The sequence below is a fragment of the Portunus trituberculatus genome, chromosome 7 (genome assembly GCF_017591435.1).
Source record: "Portunus trituberculatus isolate SZX2019 chromosome 7, ASM1759143v1, whole genome shotgun sequence".
NCBI classification, from domain to species: Eukaryota; Metazoa; Arthropoda; class Malacostraca; order Decapoda; family Portunidae; genus Portunus; species Portunus trituberculatus.
The window spans coordinates 3715221-3741543 of NC_059261.1; the positions used below are offsets into that span (position 1 = coordinate 3715221).

The 26323-nt window shown below is 40.4% G+C and overlaps 2 protein-coding genes across 2 annotated transcripts; both read left to right on the forward strand.

Annotated features, from left to right (window-relative positions):
* The first annotated feature begins 1154 nt into the window (after positions 1–1154).
* On the forward strand, positions 1155–10761 carry LOC123497981 (zinc finger protein 33B-like). The gene is made up of 2 exons (XM_045245017.1): positions 1155–1662; positions 8445–10761. The coding sequence occupies exons 1-2, from the start codon at positions 1531–1533 to the stop codon at positions 9492–9494; spliced, it is 1182 nt and encodes a 393-aa protein (XP_045100952.1). The 5' UTR covers positions 1155–1530; the 3' UTR covers positions 9495–10761.
* A 6132-nt stretch (positions 10762–16893) lies between these two features.
* On the forward strand, positions 16894–26167 carry LOC123497991 (zinc finger protein 33B-like). Its single transcript, XM_045245045.1, has 2 exons — positions 16894–17399; positions 23770–26167. The coding sequence occupies exon 2, from the start codon at positions 23884–23886 to the stop codon at positions 24829–24831; it is 948 nt and encodes a 315-aa protein (XP_045100980.1). The 5' UTR covers positions 16894–17399; positions 23770–23883; the 3' UTR covers positions 24832–26167.
* Positions 26168–26323: the final 156 nt, after the last annotated feature.

Sequence of the window (26323 nt, forward strand, 5' to 3'; positions counted from 1 at the left end):
CATGTATGTTGTGGTGTGTTTGTTCTCACCTCTCGAGTAAACCTGCTGCTGTTTGTTTCTGTACCAGGTTGTCCCACACTGGGTGGCCCAGACAAGGTGCTACACTCACAGACACAGCTACAGTATTTTTCACTCTTCAGTTAATGAATTTTATGAGAGAGAGAGAGAGAGAGAGAGAGAGAGAGAGAGAGAGAGAGAGAGAGAGAGAGAGTTACATTTCAGTTTTTCACTGTCTGAGGGCTTGGAACGATCACGGGATTGTGTACACAAGTCTCTCTCTCTCTCTCTCTCTCTCTCTCTCTCTCTCTCTCTCTCTCTCTCTGCAGACTATGGTTTTTGTTTAATTCGTGTAGCGTGTTCAGTGTGTCATTGACTTACACCGGACGTGAGTGTGAGTTGCTCAGTGTTCGTCTATTGTAACGTTGTCGCCAGGGCTGCGTTTGAGAGTGGCGAGGAGACTGGTTATAATCTGTGAAGGACACAGGCCAGAACTAATTTTTTTTTTTTTTTTTTTTTTTTTTTTGCAACTGAACTGGATACATCTGCGAGTCCAACATTAGGTAGGCTTCTCTGTGTCTCCGTGTCTGTTTTTCCTTCTGACTCATTGTTTTTCTAACTCTTCTCCTTGCTGACATGTCTTACTTGTCTCCGTGTCTGTTGTTCCTTCTGACTCACTGATCTCACTCTTCTTTGGCCTATTACTTACTCGTGCTGGCTCAGTACTACCTCTTGTATAGTATTTGTTGCATCTAAATAATTCTACTAAATCACAGATCTCCATCATCTTTGTCATATGATATAAGAGCCACAGCTCAGCAATACACAAATACAAGAATAACCGTACCAAACAATGTTAGCCCATGCAGACTCCGCACACTCGCCCACCACCTGCAGCTGGGGCTGCAGGGCAAACCAGCTGCCCCACAAGCCACAGCGGTTAATGCAATTAATGCCGTTCTAACTTCTTAGATATTTCTTGACCATTCCCACAATGGTATGTGTACATATAACTACCTACTTAACACCATTAATGGTTTTATACACACATCACATTATGACCTCCTGCATTCTGCTGTATGGCCCCACCAGGGGGACATATGGCCCATATAGTTTGGGAACCACTCGCCTAAAGGGCATTGTATATGTACCATTAATCCATTCACGTTTTTTAGGCAGCTCCACGTAAATTTTCCTTCTTTCCTTCCCTCTTCTTTCTTTGTGAAATTCACCCCCTGTTCATCCCTCTCCTTCGTTCCCTGCTGATTATCGTCGCTCCCTCTGCCTTTCCTTGCTTCCTTCCCCGCCAGTATTGTAAATGTGTCCCGGAACCACTACACAAATACACGAACCATAAAGAAGTGGAAGACATAGTCATCATTATCAATAAGTGAGTGAAACATGACAGCACCACAGAAGCACAGATAGATGTGTAGATAGCAGGTAAATAAATAAGTAGGCTCGTAGTGTGAAGATGGCGTCGTTCCCGGGGCGCCTGGCGGCCAGCGGAGAAATCTCATTCAAAAACAAACCATGGCGCCGAGGAGAAGGCACCGCAGTGACTCTCCCAAGACTCCGGACAATTTTGAGTACCTTAGGAGCCTCGGAGAGTTCAAAAAGACCATCAGGCGGCGAGACACACTCAAGTCCTTCAAATCCAGCAAGGTGAGAGCAGCGCCAAGTGTTTCATTGAGACGGGAGAGGCAGGTGTGTGTGTGTCACAGGTGAGGTTTGTAATGAGTGCAGGTGTGGAGGAGGTTCAGTGAATGTGTGTGTGGCAGGGTGGATAGTGTTAAGTAACTGTGTAGATGATGGGTGGATAGGTGGGTAGGTACCAGAGAGGCGTGAGGTAAAGAGAGGGTGTGTATGGGTGTGTGTCTTGAAGTGGTATTGTACGTGGTGTTTAAATGGCAAGCAACATGGTCAGGGTAGGGCAGGAAGCAGTGGGCTCAAGCTTGACAAAGGTTGGTTTATAAAGAGTTAACACATCCCTTACTTAATGGAGAGGTGGGGGAATAAAACACTTAGGTAGTAATCAGTGGCCACTCTGGGATTGTTGTTGGTGCTGTTGCTGTCTTGACCTGCACCGAGCCTGGGCTTGAGAACACCCTCGTCTGTTAAGGTACTTTTTTTTCCCCCCTAATTGGTTTCCTTCTAAGAAATATTCATCATATATCGTAGGTGACCACTGACCCTGACCCAGACCCACCCACCATCCGTCACATGACCCCCGGGAGACGGCCCTATGCCTTTGTATAGATATAGATGTTGATGTGGAATTGTAGCCTTTGCAACGGCAGCTCCTGACTTCTTGTTATTTTTGTTTGTTTGTTATTGCTGTTGCTACATTTTCATGTTATATCTTATTTTCCACATTTTATGTAATATTTCTTTATTTTCTTGGTTAATGTGCAGAACAGGTTCTGTCATCTTTGTAAATATTAGTTATTGCTGTTATTATGTCAGGGTGTGTTTTATATTTCATTAGCACTTTCACTATTTTTTTCTTTTCTTATTGAGTCAAATGCTTTAGAACAGTCTACTGAGGTTACTATTAACATTTTCTTTTATTTGTAACTGTCTTCTATACAGTACTGCAGAATAAATAAGTTATCTTCTATTCTGGCTCCTTTAGTATATCCAACTTGTGTCTGCCTATCTCCTCATTTTTCTTCAGGTGGTTTACTCACCTGGTTAGCCACCCTTAGCTCCCAAACCAGAAAAATACAGCGAAGAGTAGGAAAATGGGTACGCCAGTCAACTTTAGATGTAGATTACTGGATGATTGTAACAAACTGTGGGTGGACTGGAATGTGTACCCATTGAAACTGTTCAGAAATGCAGGATATATTATTGTGCAGCAAACAGCAGCACATGTGTGTATGCATATTACTCCACAAACTCGTACAAAATGTCGCCTAAATGAGTGTGAAGGGCTGATTTGAAGGATGGCAGCGAGTTCAGAGCAACAACATGGTCAGGCAAAGAATTCCATAAACGGACACACTGGAATGAGAAAAATTGAGATCTAAGATCCACTGAACTTTACTGGTGAGCTAATTTAAAACGGTGTCCACGAGTATGTGCATGTGGTGTTGTGATGAATAAATCTTCGGGAGAGATAGAACACTCAGAGTGGAAGATCTTCCAGTACGAGTAAGGCGTCCACATATAGAGTAGAGGTCAAGAGTTAACAAACGCTCTTTGTAGGACAGTCCAGTCATTCCGTCTATGTATCAAGTCCACGACCTCTGAACACTTTCTAGCATCTTTAGGTCTCCAAGATAACATGTGTTCCATAGACATGAACAGTATTCTAGTAGTGGTCTTACATGTGTAATAAACAGATTTAGCATAAAATTCTGTGATCTACAAATAGTTGCTTTTAGTAAATTTGCTGCCAGACCTGCAGCCTTGTTAACTGTAGTTTTTATGTGCATGTGGAAGCATAAAGAAGTGTCAACCAGTACACCAAGATCCTTGTGGGCATTAACCTTTTGTATATCTGTACTATTGAGTGAGTAGGTGTTTTATGGGCCTATGTCTTGCTCTGGAAAAGTGCCTCTGTTGAATCTCAGTGTGACACACTTATCTATAATTAAAGAAAGCCCCCAGGAGTTTGATATTCTGTATATAGAGTTGATATCACGTTGGCAGTTAGATATGTCAACAACTGTGTGGGTGTGCGGCAAGTTACGAATGGGCAGATAAATCTTAAGATTGTCAGCAAATATTTTGCAATCACTCTTTGTATAAGACAATAAGTGGTTTACATAGATGATAAAAAGTAAAGGACTGAGAAGTGAACCCTGGGGTACTCCACTGGGGATTAACCTGTGATTGCTTGGGACGCCTGTAACCGAAACAGACATTGTTCGCTGAGTGAGAAAGTCTTTGATCCACTGTAGGAGGACACCAGAGATGCCAAGACAGGAAAGTTTTTGTAGGAGAATAGTGTGGTTGACAACATCAAATGCTTTAGAAAAATCAAACAGAATTAAGTCTACTGTATATCCACTGTCTAGCCATGATGTGATAGAGTTGTAAGTAAGCAGTAGTTGGTCCTCAGTTGATCTCCCACTCCTGAAGCCAAACTGGTCTGTAGATAAAATGCCATTACTATTAAGATATTCTGTAAGACTGTCAACCAGTATGCGGTCAAGAGTCTTGCAACACACTGATGTTAGGCTTATTGGTCTATAGTTTAACGGGTGATGGCGGGAGCCTTATTTGAAAATAGGGGTAATTTGAGATACTTTCCACTTCCTAGGAAGTATGCCTGTTAACATTGACTTCTTAAAAATAAGAAAGAGTGGAAAAGTTAGATTTGGGCAAGACTTTAACAGTTGAGGGTGAATACCATCTGGGCCCATACTGGAGTTAGGGTCTAAACACATCTTTGTGAGAAACTATATTTTTTAACATCTCTCTGACATCTCCCTTTCTCAGCATTTTACTATGCGATCTTGTGCTTCGAATGTCATATTTTTTTCTCAGGATCAGTTTTCTCATTATCCACTTGGTCCATTCCACTGATCAATTTATAAACTTGTATTAGGTCCCCTCTCTCCCTTCTCTGTTCCAGGGTTGGTAGATCCATAGCTTTTAGTGTCTCCTCATATGTCATCCCTTCAAATTCTGGAACCATTCTTGTAGCCATTTTTTGTAGTCTCCAACTTCCATATATGTTTCTTTTTATGAGAGGTCCACACTACTCCTGCATATTCCAATCTGGGTCTTATTATAGTACTTATCAATTTCTTCATCATTTCTTTGTCCATGTAGTGAAATGCTAATCCAATATTCCTTAGCAAGTTATATGTCTCTGAAAATTCTATCAATATGGCTTACTGGTTGATTATTTTCTTCCATTGTCATTCCCAAATCCTTTTCCTTTTTTACTTTCTCTAGTTCTACTCCATCTCCCTTCTTATAGATTCCTACAGGTCGTCTTTCACAATAATAATATTAAGTTTTTAACTATTAAAGTTATAAATGTAACAACGCACATGTGGGCATATCAGACATGCAGCCGTACAGACGTAGATGGTATGAAGACTTGTCTGTCTGTTGGTGAGAAAGAGAGACGGTGGCCAGCCGTGAATTTATACACTAAATTCAGTCATTTTCTGTATTGTTTATTAATATTTATTAAACTGACCATGCTCATGTCATCTATTTCAGGTTATTTGTTGTACTTAATGCTTTGTAATACTGCTTGAATGATTTCTTAATGATTACACAGTATTTTACGTACATTTTATACAGTTTTTTATGTACTTTTGCAAAGAACAGACTTTTGCAATCTATGGACAGGATCGTGCACGCATTTGTCCGTTGTTTCAAGGGTCGAGTGTAGTAATGTCAATAATTTTTTATGTCCACGTCAGTTATATTGTGACGACTAACAATACTTTGGGGAGGGGGAGGTTACAGTGTCAGCCAAGGAATTAGACAATGGGAAGCTATGAAAGCTCTTGTTCGCACAGTCCAGCTCCACTCTCCACGCTCGTTATACAGTACACATGTGTTCCTGAAAACCTTACTGTAATTTGAAATTACCATATACCGAACACATTATAACACGTATTGACAGGGAATGCGTTCCAGCACGTCAAAAGTCACCCCCCTTCAGAAATTAAAATACATGAAAATAGTCATATAAAAAAAAAAAAATGTAAAATATTGCACAATAGAAATAAACAGAAAATGTTTTGTATTTACTTTTCACTCACCATGTGTTCTATCAGATGATGTCCCTCCCAAGGCTAAGGGACAGTAGAGATTTCAGCCCTTACTCATCCTTTGCTGAGTGAGCAGACGAGGATAAGACGTCTGCACTGTCGGAAACAGATGTAGCAGGGTCGGCACGTTTCGATGTTTTGAAGAAAGAGGATATGGAGGAAGGGCCAGCTGTAGAACTGTCAGCAGCGGATGTGGAAGGGCCAGCTGTAGCAGGGTTGGCAGGTGTGACAGGGACGGCATGTCTGACTGGCTTGAAGAACGAGTAGATGGAGGACTGTTTGGTTTTTCTTGTTTTTTCATTATAGATTTCTTGATAAATCTTGACACTTTTCTCTACGTCATGAGCCACTTTGCTACTCCTGGCAGAATTTGGGTCATGTTCGTTAAACGAGCAGATGGTAGTAAAAAGAAACATTCGTTGTAGCGAAATTTCGTTGTGTGAACCTTCTTTAAACGGGGGTTGCCTGTACTTCTTTATCCGATAAATTCATGAACCATGAACTCAGTGTGGAATAAAGTATGGCCAGAATGCGCGCATGACTTCCCAGGCTTCACTGAAGATGACATCAGTGCTATCAGAAATTACATAGTAAATCTGTGCCATAGGGCTGGCTTCAATGAAGTTGATGATGATGATGTTCAAGATCTTTTGGAAAGCCATGCTGAATCTCTCTCAAATGATGAACTTATAGAGCTAGACAAGGCATCACAGGAGGCAGAAAAAGAGGGAGATGAGGAAGAAGAACCTCTTTGTGGCCTGGACATCAAAACTCTTAGAGAATGAAGGAACATGACCCAAATCCTGCCAGGAGTAGCAAAGTGGCTCATGACGTAAAGAAAAGTGTCAAGATTTATCAAGAAATCTATAATGAAAAAACAAGAAAAACAGTCCTCCATCTACTCGTTCTTCAAGCCAGTCAGACATGCCGTCCCTGTCACACCTGCCAACCCTGCTGCAGCTGGCCCTTCCACATCTGCTTCGACAGTGCAGACGACAACGTCTTTTTTTTTTTATGGCGATTTTCATGTATTTTCATTTCTGTAGGGATGACTTGACGTGCTGGAGCGCATTCTCTATTATTACATGTTATAATGGGTTCGGTATATGGTCATTTCAATTTACGGTAAAGTTTCCAGGAACACATATGTTCCCTATGTCGAGGACTTGACTGTGTGTGTGTGTGTGTGTGTATATCTATATATATATATATATATATATATATATATATATATATATATATATATATATATATATGAGTGTGTGTGTGTGTGTGTGTGCAGGCAACCCCCTTTAACGAAGGTTCACACAACGAAATTTAGCTACAACGAAGATTTCATTTTACTACCATCTGCTCGTTTAACAAACACCAAACTCGCTTTAATGAAGTTTTATCCAGGTAATATTTTCCAAATTTGAAAGCCCCACCGTATCACGCAAGCTGACAGGCTTTTGAATACACCAGGAGCTGCTGGTACTAAGGCCTGCCTCAGGAGAAATCCTGAGACACCTGTAGATTAAAGATCAAGATCAAGCCTCTCGTGAACAACACGCACACCCTGTTCAAAACAATAACAGCATCAGCAACAGCTCGTCTTTCCTAGTTCAACTTACCACCAAAACACCCTGCAATGTGGCCTAATGTTCCTAAGAAGACTAGGAAGTCCCTTATTCTCGAAGTGAAGCTGGATATTATTCACAGGCACGAGAGAGGCCAGAAAACTAATTACATTGTTCACCACCATCTTGACTCCATCTACTGTCTACTATTTTCAAGTCAGCAGACTCTATTGAGAAGGCTGGTGAGACCATATCTTCCTTGCAAGCTAAAAGAACCACTTGAACTTATGACTCTACAATGGATAAAATGGAAAGCCTTGTGGAAATGTGGTACATAAGTTTTGTATGCAGTACCATGATGCGCACTTTGTTTACATTCCACAGGTTGCCGGTCAGTGTCTTTCCCATTTCACTCTCCCTCCCTTCATAAATTTAAGTCCATCAACATTATAAAGTTACGTACGTACATACATTAGTGTACATTATAATGACTTAAATTAAACTACCTAAATGTTTAACCTCATATTTTATATATATATATATATATATATATATATATATATATATATATATATATAAAATATTAAATTGCTTACTGAGTCTGGCTCCACTTTCTACCCTGAGCTGATAGAGACGGCTACCCTCTGTCTGTGCATGATTCATGTGTGTGGTTTTGTTAGGCTAGTTTTAGTGAAATGAAAAAAATTTTTTTTTGTTTTGGCGGTGGTGTTGAAAGAGAACAGAGACAGGGAAGTGACACCACTTGGCACACTCCTCCATAACAAACTGAACGTTCAGTTCCACAGACAGTTAGTGAATGTTTGTGAGAAAATAAATTTTATGAAGATTGTTTAGGTGTTGGCTTTTTCAGGGATTTCCCGGTCTGTGGCACTGCCAAACCTAGTGCTGGGCAAATTATGGGATTAGAAGCTGTGTCAATGGGAACTTTGCTTCTCTCTCTCTCTCTCTCTCTCTCTCTCTCTCTCTCTCTCTCTCTCTCTCTCTCTCTCTCTCTCTCTCTCTCTCTCTCTCTCTCTCTCTCTCTCTCTCTATATTTAGTCCACTGCTGCCCCATCACTCTTTTCCCTGCATGCATCCATGCCACTCAGTCCCCTCATGGCAGCCTTTCTTCCCTGCCCCACAGACCAGGCCAGAGTCAGCCACTCCTGCCGGCTTCCCCGAGGGTTCCTGCAGGACCAGACGTGGTGTGTGCTGCCAGGAGCAGTGCTGCAGTGGAGGGGTGAGGCCAGGCAGCAGCATGAGTGGGCAGCAGCAGCAATCTACCTTAGGAGTGGGGAGGCAAAGGTGTGGTGGCAACAATCGCAAGGAGGCAGACAGCTCTGTTCACAGAGGAAGGAGCAAGTTTGTGTGTCAGCAGTGTGGTAAAACTTTTAGAAGCAAACAAGGGCTTGACTACCACACCCTAACACACAGTGGTGTGAAAAATTATGAGTGTTTACAATGTGGAAAGAAATTTATCAATAAGTCTGTTCTCACCTTACACACCCTGACACACAGTGGTGTTAAGAATTATGAGTGTTTAGAGTGTGGAAGGAAATTTGCTCGAAAGTCTGTCCTCACCAGACACACCCTGGCACACAGTGGTGTTAAGAATTATGAGTGTTTAGAATGTGGAAGGAAATTTGCTCGAAAGTCTTACCTCATGACACACATCCTGATACATAGTGGTGTTAAGAATTATGAGTGTATAGAATGTGGGAAGAAATTTGCCCTAAAGATTTACCTCACTTCACACATTTTGACACACAGTGGTGTTAGAAATTATGAGTGTTTAGAATGTGGAAAGAAATTTACCAAAAAGTCTGTCCTCACCAGACACACCCTGACACACAGTGGTGTTAAGAATTACGAATGTTTAGAATGTGGGAAGAAATTTACCACTAAAGCTCACCTCACCAGACACACCCTGACACACAGTGGTGTTAAGAATTATGAGTGTTTAGAATGTGGGGAGAAATTTACCCTAAAGTTTTGCCTTACCAGACACAAACTGACACACAGTGGTGTTAGAAATCATGAGTGTGAAGAGTGTGGCAAACGTTTTTTTACCATTTCTGAGCTCAATGCACACACCTTCAGACATACTGGCTTGAGGAAGTTCAAGTGTGATGTTTGTGGGAAGTGTTTCAAGACAAAGGGTGAAATTGCCCAGCATGTGATGATCCACCTTTGAGGTGATGTGTTGTTGTCTCACATGTGCCTGAGTGTATGTATGTGTGTGTGTGTGAGTGGGGAGAAGTAACACCCCAGCACTTGTTTTGTTGGCAATGCAGGCCTTGGGTGGGGGGGGGGCTGATTTGATGTGATGTAAGGATGTTGTGAAGTACATGCAGTACCTCCTGTTTGCTTGATGCCTCAACAGGCAACACCAGGAGGCAGAGGTTCTCTGAGGGTTACACCAATGCTCACTTGGCTAATGCAGGGATGAATTTGTTTGATGGTAGTGTACTAGAATTGCAGACATTGTGAGGGAGTTCCAAGGATGCTGTATGTATATATCAGCACCCAGACAAAAGGCTGCTCCCCTCTCTCAGTGCAGTGAACCTTGAGCAGTTACAGTGCTGGAGTGAGACACACACTGCATTGCTGCAGTGGTCCTCTTCCCAGCAGTGAGTGATGTAGTAGTAGCAGTACTGTAGGTAGCTGAAAGTACTGGATGTAATGCTAATAGTTGTCAGTCTAGGGACTAACTACAGTACAGTTGACTGTGTGTGTTTCCTGAGGCTGTGGGAACACTGACACTTAAGGGAAATAGGGATCCACATTCACACAGACACACTGTTATTGTCCAGCTGGCGGAGAGGACCATCACAGAGCTTTGTGCACTGTAACGTGTTTGTATGTATGTATGTACTATTTGTACCATGTAATGCAGCATTGTCCTTGTTAAGCATGTCTGGCAGTGCAAGCTGTGAGGAGTGGTAGACATTTCAGCATTTCCTTATATGGACTGTACTACTTATCACTTTGTCTGCTTTAGTCTTACTACATTGTACTGTCAGATGGTGTTACTATTCATTTACATCCACTGTTTTGTACCAGTAATTTGTAGGCATGGTATTATTATTATTATTATTACTGTATTATTATTATTATTGTAATTATTATTATTATTATTATTATTATTATTATTATTATTATTATTAACATTTCTGTACCACCATGTAGGCCTAGTTAAATTGCTGTTGTCTTTATTCATGCCATTATGTATTATTGTTATTGTCATTATTATTATATTTATGTATGCTATTTCTTATCATTGTATGAAAATTAATAATAGTATTATTGGGGCATATTAGTGTCATATTGATGTTATCTCTATAGCTGTATTAATTTTGTGTACAACAAGTTACTATGTTTTGTTGTTTTGGTGTGTTTTGTGGAAGGTTTGTGAGAACCACCTTGTGATGGAATGGAGCCAAATAAACCAAGAAGTCAAAGTAAGGATATAGATATGACCTCCCTGAGTGCATGTGGATAAGTGGGTGGGCGTGTAGATGGTGTGTGGGTGAGTGGATGGTGGTGTGCATTCTGACAGGAGTACATACAGTAATGGTGTGGGTTTACATTTAGTAGATATGGTGAGATGAAAGACTTTTTTTGTGTGTGTATTTACTGAGTTGTAGTTTTACAGGGCCTGGGCTTTACGCTCGTGTGGCCCCGTCTCCATATCTACACTTATCCAATTTTTCTTTAAAACTATGCACACTCGTTGCTGACACCACTTCCTCACTCAAACTGTTCCACATCTCAACACATCTTTGCAGGAAACTATATTTTCAACATCTCTCAGACATTTTCCCTTCCTCAGCTTTTTACTATGTGATCTTGTGCTTTGGATGTCATATTCTTCTCTCAGGATCAGTTTCTCATTGTCCACTTTGTCCATTCCATTGATCAATTTATAAACGTGTATCAGATCCTCTCTCCTTTCTCTGTTCCAGGGTTGGTAGATCCATAGCCTTTAGTCTCTCCTCATATGTCATCCCTTCAAATTCTGGAACCATTCTTGTAGCCATTTTTTGTAGTCTTTCCAACTTCCTTATGTGTTTCTTTTTATGAGGGGTCCACACTACTCCTGCATATTCCAATCTGGGTCTTATTATAGTACTTATCAATTTCTTCATCATTTCTTTGTCCATGTAGTGAAATGCTACTCCAATATTCCTTAGCAAATTGTATGTCTCTCTGAAAGTTCTATCAATATGGCTTACTGGTTGATTATTTTCTTCCATTGTCACTCCCAAATCTTATTCCTTTTTTACTTTCTCCAGTTCTACTCCATCTCCCATCTTATAGATTCCCACAGGTCGTCTTTCACTCTTCCCATTTCCATGACATGGCTTTTGTTCACATTGAATTCCATTTCCCACTTTTTACTCCATTCCCAGAGCTTATTTAGGTCTTCCTGCAGTATTTCACAATCCTCTTTTTGCTTTATAACTCTGCACAGTTTCACATCATCCGCAAACAGATTTATGGAATTTTTCACTCCTTCTGGCATGTCATTTATATATATAAGGAAAAGTATTGGCGCCAATACTGACCCCTGCGGCACTCCGCTTTCTACTGCTCTCCACTTGGACTTCATATCTTTAACTACCGTCCTTATTTCTCTCCCCTTCAAATATTTTTCCATCCATCTCAATGTGCTTCCTTTTAAGCCACCCTTCTCCTCTAACTTCCACATTAATCTTGCATGTGGCACTTTATCAAATGCCTTTTTTGAATCCAAGTAAATACAGTCAACCCATCCCTCTCTCTCTTGTACTTTATCAACTATTGTAGAGTAGAAACTCAATAAATTAGTTACACAAGACCGTCTTTTCTAAAACCAAATTGGCTATTTGATAATAATTTGTTGTCTTCAAGGAACTCGATCCATTGTTTCTTTATTATTCTTTCACACATCTTGCATATTACACTAGTTAGTGATACCGGTCTGTAATTTAAAGGTTCTTCTTTCCTTCCGCTCTTATATATGGGAACCACCTCAGCTCTTTTCCTTTCTACTGGTACTGTTCCATTTTCTATTGAGCATTTTATGATCTATATAGGACTTGCTAGTTCTTCCCTACATTCTTTCAGTATTCTGCCTGAGACTTCATCCGGTCCCATTGCCTTCTCTTCATCCAGTTCCTTCATTAACTCTTTTATTTCAAGCTTGGTTACTTTAACTTCTTTCATATAGACTGTCTCTCTATTACCCTGTAGCCTTTCAAATTTGGATTCCTTAGTAAAGACCTGAAATTTATTTTTTTTATTTATATATTTTTTTATTTATTTATTCACTTTTTTTTTACGTAGGGAAGAGGGCCAGCCAAGGGCAAAAAAAAGAAAGTTAGAAAAGGCCCACTTGAGCGCTGGCTCTCCAAAGAGTTCAAAAAGTGCCAAAACCGTCAGCCAGAATTAGGGGAGCAAATGCCTCGATACCTCCCTCTTAAAAGAAGACAAGTTGTAGGAATTTGGAAATACAGATGCAGGGAGGGAGTTCCAGAGTTTACCAGTGAAAGGGATGAATGATTGAGCGTACTGGTTAACTCTTGCATTAGAGAGTTGGACAGAATAGGGATGAGAGGAAGAAGAAAGCCTTGTGCAGCGTGGCCGCAGGAGGAGGGGAGGCATGCAGTTAGCAAGATCAGTAGAACAGTTACCATGAAAATAGCGATAAAATATAGAAAGGGATGCAACATTTCGGCGGTGAGAAAGAGAGTGAAGACAGTTAGTCAGAGGAGGGGAGTTGATGAGACGGAGAGCTTTCGATTCCACCCTATCAAGCAAAGCTGTGTGACAGGAACCCCCCCAAACATGCGAAGAGTACTCCATACAGGGACGGATAAGGCCCTTATACAGAGTAAGCAGTTGGAGGGGCGAGAAAAACTGCCGGAGATGCCTCAGAACACCTAATTTCATAGAAGCTGTTTTAGCAAGAGATGAGATGTGAAGTTTCCAGTTAAGATTATGAGCAAAGGACAGACTGAGGATATTCATTGTGGAAGAGGGAGACAGTTGAGTGTCATTGAAGAAGAGGGGATAGTTGTCTGGAAGGTTGTGTCGAGTTGATAGATGGAGGAATTGAGTTTTTGAGGCATTGAAAACTACTAGATTTTCTCTGCCCCAATCGGAAATCTTAGAAAGATCGGAAGTCAGGCGTTCCGTGGCGTCCCCACGTAATCTGTTGATTTCCTGAAGGGTTGGACGTCTCTGAAAGAACGTGGAAAGATGTAGGGTGGTATCATCAGCGTAGGAGTGGATAGGACAAGAAGTTTGGTTAAGAAGGTCATTAATGAATAATAGAAAGAGAGTGGGTGACAGGACAGAACCCTGAGGAACACCACTATTAATAGGTTTAGGAGAAGAACAGTAGCCGTCTACCACAGCAGCAATAGAGCGGTCGGAAAGGAAACTTGAGATAAAGTTGCAGAGAGAAGGATATAAGCCGTAGGAGGGCAGTTTTGAAATCAAAGCTTTATGCCAGACTCTATCAAAAGCTTTTGATATGTCTAACGCAACAGCAAAAGTTTCACCGAAATCTCTAAAAGAGGATGATCAAGACTCAGTAAGGAAAGCCAGAAGATCACCAGTAGAGCGACCTGACGGAAGCCATACTGGCGATCAGACAGAAGATTGTGAAGTGACAGATGTTTGAGAATCTTCCTATTCAGGATAGATTAAAAACTTTAGACAACATTCAACGAGATCATAACTAGCTTTAATGGAAGGTTCACAGCACCTCCTGAACCAGTGCTATTAGATCTCACTGGGAGTAAGTTATTGTTTCGGTAGGTGTCTACTACCTCCTCCTGCAAGGGGTGTTGACGCTAAGTGTGTGGATCTTATTACGGTATAAGACGGCCGTGTCTGTACCTATTGTCTGATTGATTTCTATTGTTTGAAGTGAAATATTGTATGATTGCTATTCATAGAATGTAACTAGAATTACTTTAACTGTCAACCAACTTTAACTTTATCCTTTATTGTGATAAACTTGACTTCTGCTCCATTTAGTGTAAATAAATTTTGTTTAAGAATTTGAATCCCTCTTCTTAAATCTTGACCAGTAATATTTAAGTTCCTCTTACGCCCTTGAGTTAACCCTTAAGCGTTAAACTGTTGCAACGAAGCCCCTTCACTCTTCCTTTATTTATCTCGATATTTTGTACTTTAAAAAGAGTGAATTAATCTACTCAATGACAGGTGACCCAGTTCATTGTGGGAACTTTTGTCAGACTTAACTCTGTCATAACAGATAACAGATGGACACTACAGGATGCTGTATGATATTGCCCAGACACTGTGAGTGAACCTTGAGTTTACAGATTACAGTGATGGTGGTGAAGTGCTGTATGCATAGTGGTCTTCTCCTTAGGAGTGACATAATAGTAGCAGTACTGTAGGTAGCTGACCATGAAGACAAAGGGCTGCTGTCCTCTCTCAGTGCAGTAAATCTTGAGCCTTTACAGATTACAGTGTTGGTGATGAAGTGCTGGAGTGAGACACACACTGCATTTTTGCAGTGGTCCTCTCCCCAGCAGTGATGTAGTAGCAGTAGTAGTACTGTAGGTAGCTGAAAGTGAAGGCAAAGGGCTGTGGGTCAGGATATCAGTCAGTGAATGAGCAAGTTTGGAATCTATACTGCAGTGGTTCTCAGGCTTTTTTGTGGTCGTTATCCACTTTTCATACAGGATACTTGTCCATGGCCCACTGTGAAGCGTAGCCCATGACTAGGTACAGTGACTGTACAGTTCTGCACTTCCCAGGTTCATTTATAAACCACTCGCAAATCCTGTAATTTTATTGATTCCATGCATGTAAGTTACCTCCACTCAACACCATTAATGGTTTTATTAATATCACATTATGGCCTCCTGCATTCTGCTACATGGCCCCCAGGGGGACGGAGATATGGAACGGTACATTGTATATGTACCGTTCGTTAATCCATTCACGTTTCTTAGGCAGCTCCACGTAAATTTTCCTTCCTTCCTTCCCTCTTCTTTTCTTTGTGAAATTCACACCCTGTTCATCCCTCTCCTTCGTTCCCTGCTGATTATCGTCGCTCCCTCTGCCTTTCCTTGCTTCCTTCCCCGCCAGTATTGTAAATGTGTCCCGGAACCACTACACAAATACACGAACAATAAAGAAGTGGAAGACATAGTCATCATTATCAATAAGTGAGTGAAACATGACAGCACCACAGAAGCACAGATAGATGTGTAGATAGCAATTAGCAGCTAAATAAATAAGTAGGCTCGTAGTGTGAAGATGGCAGAGTTAAGAAGACTTACTGTAACAGTGACCCTATGCCAATCTCTGACCTGATGCAGGATAGAGATTTTTCAATTATAGCAAATGTTATATTAAAAATTGTTAATCTGAGTATTACAGAAAGTGTTTTCCCATCAAGTGAAAAGGTAGCCATTGTTAAGCCAACTTTAAAGGGGAATGTAAACCAGCAAGAGCTTAGTTCCTACAGACCTGTTTCTAACTTATCATTTTTATCAAAAATCCTTGAAAATGTAATATTAGATCAATTAATGGAATACTTGACAAATGTTAATGTTTTGCCAGATAATCAGTCTGCATACAGACAGTTATACTCAACTGAGACTGCACTCTGTCATGTTGTAAATTCTTTGTTGGTATGTATGGATGAAGGGCACTGTGGTGTCCTAGTCTTGTTGGATCTGAGTGCTGCATTTGATACTGTTGTGCATGAGTTGTTACTTGAGGATTTACATGCTGTTGGAGTGACTGATGATGCTCTGCGATACTTGAGAAGCTATTTAGAGGATAGGAAGTATTGTGTACAGGTTGGTAATGTTTTATCTGAGACAAGGCCATTACGGAGAGGAGTGCCTCAAGGTAGTGTGCTTGGTCCAGTGCTTTTCTGTATCTATACAATTGAATTATCATATTTACTTGAATCATGATGTAGACTTTACTCTTTATGCAGATGATACCCAATTTTATATGTCTATTAATAATGTGCAGGATACTGAGAGTAAACTTTCTAGGATCATGTTTGATGTTAAGAAATGGATGGATGGAAAACAGCTGAAATTTAATGATGACAAAACGGAATGTTTGATAGTTGGTAAAAAGTGTGATATCAGGAGGTTGAATGATATACAAGGTTTTAATTTTAATGGGAGGAATGTAGTGATTTCTGATAAAGTGAAAAATTTGGGTGTGGTTATGGATAAATACTTAAATTTTAATGATCATATTAATGATGTAACAAGAATTGCTAGGTACCATCTCCGTAACATTGCATTTATAAGAAAATACCTTGATGATAATTCTGTCAAAATGTTAATTCATAACTATGTCATTAGTAGAATTGACTACTGTAATTCATTATACTTAAATTTACCAAATTACCAATTGAAAAAGTTACAAGTGATCATGAATAAAGCAGCTAGATTAATGAAGAGTACCACTGTATGAGAGAATCACACCAACATTTATTGAACTACACTGGTTGCCTATCAACTATTCAATTTCATTTCTTTAGCCACTTATATCTTCATTTCTTATTTGGATAAATGGATCTGATTTGTATATTTTTATATTATGTTTTTCATATTATGTCTATGTCTATACATTTATTTACATGTCTCATGCAGTGATGGATGGACTTGTTATCTTTTTTGTTAAGAAGAGGATTTCTCTGTGATTATTATTATAAGGTGCAATGTAGTTTTTAAGACCTTAGGTTAGGTTAGGTTAAGTTCTATTTATTAGTATATATATATATTTATTTATTTTCATTTGTATGTATTTAGGACAACTATGTATATATAATTTTGTATGAGGCCCTGTAGAGCACCATTTACTGGTGGAATAGAGCCTAGAAAACAAAACAAAACAATAAACAATAAACAATGGCGTCGTCCCCGGGGCGCCTGGCGGCCAGCGGAGAAATCTCATTCAAAAACAAACCATGGCGCCGAGGAGAAGGCACCGCAGTGACTCTCCCAAGACTCCGGACAATTTTGAGTACCTTAGGAGCCTCGGAGAGTTCAAAAAGACCATCAGGCGGCGAGACACACTCAAGTCCTTCAAATCCAGCAAGGTGAGAGCAGCGCCAAGTGTTTCATTGAGACGGGAGAGGCAGGTGTGTGTGTGTCACAGGTGAGGTTTGTAATGAGTGCAGGTGTGGAGGAGGTTCAGTGAATGTGTGTGTGGCAGGGTGGATAGTGTTAAGTAACTGTGTAGATGATGGGTGGGTAGGTACCAGAGAGGCGTGAGGTAAAGAGAGGGTGTGTATGGGTGTGTGTCTTGAAGTGGTATTGTACGTGGTGTTTAAATGGCAAGCAACATGGTCAGGGTAGGGCAGGAAGCAGTGGGCTCAAGCTTGACAAAGGTTGGTTTATAAAGAGTTAACACATTGCTTACTTAATGGAGAAACTTGTGTTTGTTGCTGTCTTGACCTGCACCGCGCATGGGATGTTGCTTATTGTGACTTTAAGGCGTTTGACACGGTGCCTCACAGGTGACTGCTGGAGAAAGTAAAAAGCTTCTCTGTAGGAGGTAATATCTTGAAATGGACTTGGATTTTCTTGGAGGAAGACAACAGCAGGTAATTGTAAGTGGTACAAGTTCAGACTGGAAGGAAGTGATAAAAGGAGTGCCTCTGTGGTCAGTGCTTGGTCCTGTCTTGTTTGCTGTGTATATTAATGACCTTCCAGAAATAATATTGAATAGCGAGATGTTTATGTATGCGGATGATACCAAAGTGTTCAGAATGATAAAGGATGAGAGCGACTGTAGAAAATTACAAGAAAATATCAATAAAATGAATGAATGGTCAAAGAAATGGCTATTAAGGTTTCACCTCAAGAAATGCAATTTGATGAGAATTTTTAAAACAAATACAGGTATGTTTCAATATACTGTGGATGAAGATTTGAACTAGATTGAAGTACAGAAAGATTTAGGGATGAAGATCGACCAGGAGTTAAATTTCAAGGAACTTTGCAGAAAAAATAAATAAAAGGATAAAAGTGAAGAATAGCATCTCCCCTTCCTCCACCAACCCCAGAAAACTTGGGGGACTGTGGGGAGTCGTGGGTTTTGGGGAGGGAGCCAAAAGAGGCAAGATATGGCGATCCGCCCCACAAAATAAAATCTAAGGACAAAAACCCATTTCTAATGGGAAAATTTCGAATTTAAAAATCATGGATAATTTTCACTGAAATTATCATAACCTAACATAATAACCTGTTATCCGCGGGGCTGCGCTCCCCGGCGATCCCCCCAAAAAAATCTAAAGTAAAAAACATCCATTTTTAAGTAAAAATGTAGAAAAATAAATAATTCATGGATAATTTGCATATAAATTATCCTAACCTAACATGATAACCTGCAATCCGAGGGGTTGTACCCTTTGGCAAGCCAAAAAATCTAAGTAAGAAAACAGCCATTTCTTTAAGGAAAACATTTAAAAAATTTAACATTTAAGGATAATTTTAATTGAAATTATCCTAACCTAACATAATAACCTGCTAGCTAACCTAACCTAACGGGCATAACAGTAACGGGCAGCCTCTTCGCACATCTACATACCGCCAAGGGCAAACAGTCAACGTAATTGGTAAGTGAAGATTTTTGCATCTACGACACAGCCGCCTTTCTGCACACTCCACATTGTTTTTCTTCTAATATAAGTTTGTGAAGTACACAGAAATCAAAGAGATCTCTTGCTTTTCCGAAGTGCCCACGAGCAAAGTAAAGTAACATACGCAAAAATGCATATGAAATGACTTAAACTTACTGAATTAAGTGGACGTTGAAGCAACAGCTGTCTCCTGAGACAATCCGCACATCTATCACTCGCCATATCCAATATCTAACTGGCTGGAGGATTGTTCACTGTGTCCACTGTGGTCAGTGGACACCCCCCCCCCACGCAAGATTGAAAGGGATTCTACGATTTGTGTCATGATTGGCAGGATGTCATCACGTGAACCGACGTCACGCTGTGCGCTGTGAATGGCTACCTGTACACGCGTTGTGTTTTGATTTGCAGGTGTAACGTGATGTGAAACTGCGTCACTACACCAAGGTGCGCACGCCACACACTCACCAACACATGAACACACGCACTAAGTTGTTGTGGATTTAGATTTTAGGAGGCATGTACCAGACTTTGAGATTTTGTGTGGGACACACTAAGGCCATCCCTACATTAAAAACATCACAGACATGTTGTGTAGTACCTAAGTACGTACTCTACCACCTTGCATGGTTTTTTTTTTGTGATACGAAAAGAGATGCTGTTATTCACTTATACCAATAAAAGTAATAAGATGGTTGGGTTAATAAGGATATTTGTTGTCATGGATAAGGAAATATTTAAATCCTTGTATGTGGCATTGATTCAACCTCAGCTGGAATATGCCAGTCAGGCATGGCATCCTTACATGAAGAAGGATGTGGAGGCCCTTGAAAAGGTTCAGCGCAGGGCAACACAATTAGTACCGGGTTTGAAGAATCTCTCCTATGAAGAAAGGCTGAAGAAACTAGACCTACCAACATTGACATATAGAAGATTGTAGACAAGAGTAAGGAACATCCAAAATTGTTTTACAGGTTCATAAATGGTAAACTTAAAAAGAGAGTCCATTGAAAGGTTAAAAGGAGAGCAAGGGATAGTAGATGACCCTAAGAATATCGCGGAATTGCTAAATAATAGGTTTCAACAAGTATTTACTAAAGAAACAATGTTTGTAAAGCCTCAGAATGTAGAACGAAATGTGCACATGGATGACATTAAGATACCTAAAAAGGAGTCATATAAAATGTTGGAGGAACTTAAAGATGATAAAGCGATGGGACCAGATGAAGTTTCAGGAAAATTATTGAAGGAGTATAGAGAAGAATTGATTGATCCATTATATGATATTATAAGGTGCTCATTAGAAACAGGGAAGTACCAGTAGAGTGGAAAAGAGCTGAAGTGGTGCCCATTTATAAGGGAGGCAGTAAGAAGAGCCTCTTAACTATAGACCTGTGTCTTTAACAAGTGTGGTTGGTAAGATTTGTAAGAGGGTGATAAAGAAATATTGGATACGGTTCCTGGAGGATCATAAGTTATTATCGGATCATCAATTTGGCTTTAGGAAAGGGAGGTCATGTGTAACAAATCTACTGAGCTTTTATTCAAGAGTGGTTGACAAAATACAAGAGAGAGAGGATGGATGGACTGTGTATATTTGGATTTAAAAAAGCTTTTGACAAGGTACCTCACATGAGACTGCTATGGAAATTAGAGATTTATGGAGGACTGAAGGAAAAGTGTTAAAGTGGATGGAAAACTACTTGAGATGGAGGGAGATGAGAACGGTAATAAGGGATGCAAAGTCGGACTGGTTGGTGGTGGAGAGTGGAGTCCCACAAGGTTCAGTGCTGGCACCAATACTTTTCCTTGTCTATATTAATGATATGCCAGAGGAGTAAACAGTTATATTAATTTGTTTGCGGATGATGCGAAGTTGTGTAGGTGTGTGAAAAGTGAAGAAGATTGTGAAATTTTACAGGCAGATCTGGATAAGATTTGGGAGTGGAGCAAGAGGTGGGAGATGGAATTTAATCTGAGCAAAAGTCATGTAATGGAGATGGGGAAGAGTGGAAGACGGCCAAGAGGGTCATATAAGATGGGTGAAGAAGTAGTGTTGAAAAAGGTGGAAAAGGAAAAGGATTTGGGAGTGATAATACAAGACCATGGGCAGTTTGAGGCTCATATTGACAAGATGTTTGGAGAAACATATAATTTGATTAGAAATATTGGATTAGCCTTTCATTATATGGATAAAGATATGATGAAGAAATTAATTAGTACGGTAATTAGACCAAGATTGGAATATGCTGGAGTGGTTTGGTCCCCTTATAAAAAGAAGCATATAAGGAAGTTGGAGAGATTGCAGAGAATGGCAACAAAAATGGTTCCGGAATTGGCAGAAATGACCTATGAGGAGAGATTAAAAGAAATGAATTTGCTTACCTTGGAACAAAGAAGAGAAAGAGGAGATTTAATACAGGTTTATAAACTGTTGAACGGACTGGATGAAGTGGATAATGAGCAAATGATGTTGAGAGAGGAAAATTTAAATAGAACTACGAGATCGCATAGTAAAAAGATAGCCAAGGGAATATGCTTGAAGGATGTGAAGAAATATAGTTTCCCACAAAGATGTGTGGAGGTGTGGAATAGTTTGAGTGAGGTGGTGGTGTCAGCGAGGAGTGTGCATAGTTTTAAAGGAAAGTTGGATGTGTGTAGATATGGAGACGGGCCACACGAGTATGATACCCAGGCCCTGTAAAATTACAACTAGGTGAATACACACACACACACACACACACACACACACACACACACACACACACACACACACACACACAATAGATAAAATACAAAGTGTTGTGTGTTGTTGTTGTTGTTGTTGTTGTTGTTGCTGCTGCTGCTGCTGCTGCTGCTGCTGCTGGCAATAGTATATATTTTAAGTAGGGTGTGTGCTAGTGCTACATCTTTTACTACTACTGCTACTACTACTACTACTACTACTACTACTACTACTACTACTACTACTACTACTACTACTACTACTACTACTACTACTACTACTACTACTACTACTACTGGTGGTGGTGGTGGTGGCAGGCACTGGTGGTGGTGGTGGTTTAGAAGGTTTAGGTTGAGAAAAAGAATGAGAAATGTACACTTCCATGCCAGACACTCACCTCTGTTATGTGTTTAGCACACAGAGTTGGGTCTTTGACACGGAAACAGTTGTCATTCTTAGTCACACAGTCATGAGAAAAACAAGATTCTTCTTATTTCTGTCTGTAGTTTTCCATTTAGAAACTTACAATGGCACCAAATAGGTTTATTAATGGTGAAAATAAGGAATCTAGTGAGAATGCAAGTGTTGAGTGAGCTACAGCCCTCCACTAGTGGGGTCACAGGAATCACACCAGAAGAAAAGTTACTAAGCATTTTCATGGATAGTGACTTGTCCTCTGATGACCTCCCTCCTTCTCCACGCCCTTCTCCCCTCCTCTTCTACATTATCCACCACCATCCTTCACCTACTGTATGTACAAATAAAAAATTATAAAGAAAAATTGCACTGAAATTTAGTAAACTTTAGGTTTGTAAGATTAGAATGAATTACCTGATTTATTGGTATTGCTAGTCAAAGTTTTCGATACTTGAACAGCCATTTGGAACAAATTAACTTTGAGTATTGAGTCTCCACTGTATATATTAACGATACAAAAGAGGGTTTGAGTAGCTGCATAAATTTTTTTGCAGACGAGGTAGAACTTTTGAGAGTATTAAGGAATTGCAGGAAGATTTTGACAAGATCTGGAACTGAAACCAAAAGTGGAAATTAGAACTTAATACCAGAAAATTCCATGTAATGGAAATGGGTAAAAGTAATAGAAGACCTATGTGGGAGTACAAAATGGGAGAAGAGATTATAATGAAAAAGGAGTGAAGAGAAAGACCTGGGAGTGATTATACAAGACACATTATTGGGTTATTTGCTTCAACATATAAGACACTAACAAATATCAGGGTGGCATTCAATTACATGGATAACAGTATGATGAAAAGATCATACACTATGATAAGACCAAGACTAAACTATGCAGCAGTGGTGTGGTCACCATACAGGCAGAAGGACATCAGGAACGCATAAATAATCCAAAGGACCACTACAAAGATGGTCCCAGAAATAAAGGATCTTCCCTATGAAGAAAGACTGAAGGAATTGCAACTACCGACTTTGAAGGATAGACGGGAAAGAGGAGATCTAGTAATGATGAATAAGTTAGTAAACAGTATGGAAAAGATAGATAGACAAGACCTGGTAACACTGATGGAGGACGGAGATAGAGAACAAGAGGACACTCCAAGAAGATCATGAAAAGTCAGTGTTTAAGGGACATTAAAAAGTTTAGTTTCCCACACAGGACAGTGGACATCTGGAATGACTTGAGTGAAGAGATTGTAACAGCAGAAAGTGTGCACAAATTTAAGGAAAAGTAAGATAGAAGTAGATATGGAGACAGGTTACTGTGAGCCCACTCGAACCCTGTAATATACAACTAGGTAAATACACAGTACATTTAGATTTGTGTATCTCCTCTACTTCATTTTCTACATCTCTTCCTCTTTTTCCTCTTCCATGCCCCTCCCCCATATCTCTCTCTCTCTCTCTCTCTCTCTCTCTCTCTCTCTCTCTCTCTCTCTCTCTCTCTCTCTCTCTCTCTCTCTCTCTCTCTCTCTCTCTCTCTCTCTCTCTCTCTCTCTCTCTCTCTCTCTCTCTCTCTCACTCAGAGCTATATTTAGTCCACTGCTGCCCCATCACTCTCTTCCCTGCATGCATCCATGCCACTCAGTCCCCTCATGGCAGCCTTTCTTCCCTGCCCCACAGACCAGGCCAGAGTCAGCCACTCCTGCTGGCTTCAACGAGTGTTCCTAGAGGACCGGCCGTGGTGTGTGCTGCCAAGAGCAGTGCTGCAGTGGAGGGGTGAGGCCAGGCAGCAGCATGAGTGGGCAACAGCAGCAGCAGCAGCAGCAGTCTGCCTCAGGAGTGGGGAGGCAAAGGTGTGGTGGCAACAATCGCCAGGAGGCAGACAGCTTTGTCCACAGAGGAAGGAGCAAGTTTGTGTGTCAGCAGTGTGGTAAAACTTTTACAAGCAAACCAGGGCTTGACTACCACACCTTGATACACAGTGGTGTGAAAAATTATGAGTGTTTACAATGTGAGAAGAAATTTACCCATAAGTCTATCCTCACCTCACACACCCTGACACACAGTGGTGTTAAGAATTATGAGTGTTTAGAATGTGGTAAGAAATTTGCTCGTAAGTCTATCCTCACCAGACACACTCTGACACACAGTGGTGTTAAGAATTATGAGTGTTTAGAATGTGGAAAGAAATTTACCCATAAGTCTAGCCTCTTCACACACACCCTGACACACAGTGGTGTTAAGAAGTATGAGTGTTTAGAATGTGGAAAGAAATTTAGTCGAAAGTCCTATCTCACCAAACACACCCTGACACACAGTGGTGTTAAGAATTATGAGTGTTTAGAATGTGGTAAGAAATTTACTCAAAAGTCTAACCTCACCACACACACCCTGACACACAGTGGTGTTAAGAAGTATGAGTGTTTAGAATGTGGAAAGAAATTTACCCAAAGCTCTAACCTCACCACACACACCCTGACACACAGTGGTGTTAAGAAGTATGAGTGTTTAGAATGTGGAAAGAAATTTCCTGTAAAATCTTCCTTCACTAGACATACTCTGGCACACAGTGGTGATAAAAATCATGAGTGTGAAGAGTGTGGCAAAAGGTTTCTTACCATTTCTGAGCTCAATAAACACACCTTCAGACACACTGGCTTGAGGGACTTCAAGTGTGATGTTTGTGGGAAGTGTTTCAAGACAAAGTTTGAAATTGCCCAGCATGTGGTAATCCACCTCTGAGGTGATGTGTTGTGTGGAGCAGTGGGGTCACACCTGTGCCTGAGGGAGTGTGGTGATAGTGGTGGGTGGTGTATTATGCCTATGTGTTGAAGGGGGGGAGAAGTAACACCCCAGCACTTGTTTTGTTGGTAGTGCAGGTCTCCCGGGGGTGTGGGGGCTGATATGATGTGAGGGCACTTTGCAGTACATGCAGTACTTCCTGTTTGCTTGGTGCCTCAACAAACAGCACCAGGAGGCAGAGGTTCCCTAAGAGTTACACCAGTGCTCGCTTGGCTAATGCAGGGATGAATTTGTTTGATTCGTTACGACCGTCAGACGTTATTGTAATTTGTGTGTCTTAGGTTAAGTGTAATGGCATCCTGCTAGCAGTCTTTGTTATGTTATTATTGTAATGGTCCCAGGACAACTCATGCTGTATGTATATTATATATCCCTTTATTATTTCATTGTATTATATGTTTGTACTTCATGATTCATTTGTGCATTGTAATATTTGTTTAATTTGTGCAGTCTGGGCTGTGTAGGACATTCTAGTCTAAAGAGTTGATGCTTCATGCCAGAACCAGCGAAATTAGTTGACACGTGCAGCCTTTTTGAAAGCTCCAGGCGTTTAGCCAATGAGAGCGTAGATTACACCATGTGGTGTAATACATTTCCCCTCTAGACAGAGCGAGGGACCCACGCGTCAGACACGAGGGAGCTGGCAAACTGTTCACTACCGCCACCCTGCACTTCCTTCTTCCTTGGCTGAGTATTTTCTCTTCCATATTCCTGATTGCTAGGATTGTTTCTCTAAGGCACTGTTGTGACTACTGTGTTTGGTGATTCTGTGAGAATATTATTGTGATTTCATCTTGCAGCAGTGCGTGGATGGTTTGTGATTACCTGTTTATATTTGGGGCCCAGCAATCTCACTCTGTGTTGGTGATTTATTTGTTATTGTATGGTGTGGTTATTTTCTTATTAATTCTGATAAGCTTTGCCCTTATTTATTTATTTACTAATTTTATGCTCACCACTAATAATTTATACACACCTGTGCAGCCTAATTATCTAATTTTCCTGTGTTGAACAGTTATTTCTTGTGTACAGTATATGTGAGTCTGCTGCAAGAGGTGTTGACGCTAAGTGTGTGGATCTTATTACGGTATAAGACGGCCGTGTCTGTACCTATTGTGTGACTGATTTCTATTGTTTGAAGTGAAATATTGTATGATTGCTATTCATAGAATGTAACTAGAATTACTTTAACTGTCAACCCACTTTAACTTTATCCTTTATTGTGATAAACTTGACTTCTGCTCCATTTAGTGTAAATAAATTTTGTTTAAGAATTTGAATCCCTTTTCTTAAATCTTGACCAGTAATATTTAAGTTCCTCTTACGCCCTTGAGTTAACCCTTAAGCGTTAAACTGTTGCAACGAAGCCCCTTCACTCTTCCTTTATTTACCTCGATATTTTGTACTTTAAAAAGAGTGAATTAATCTACTC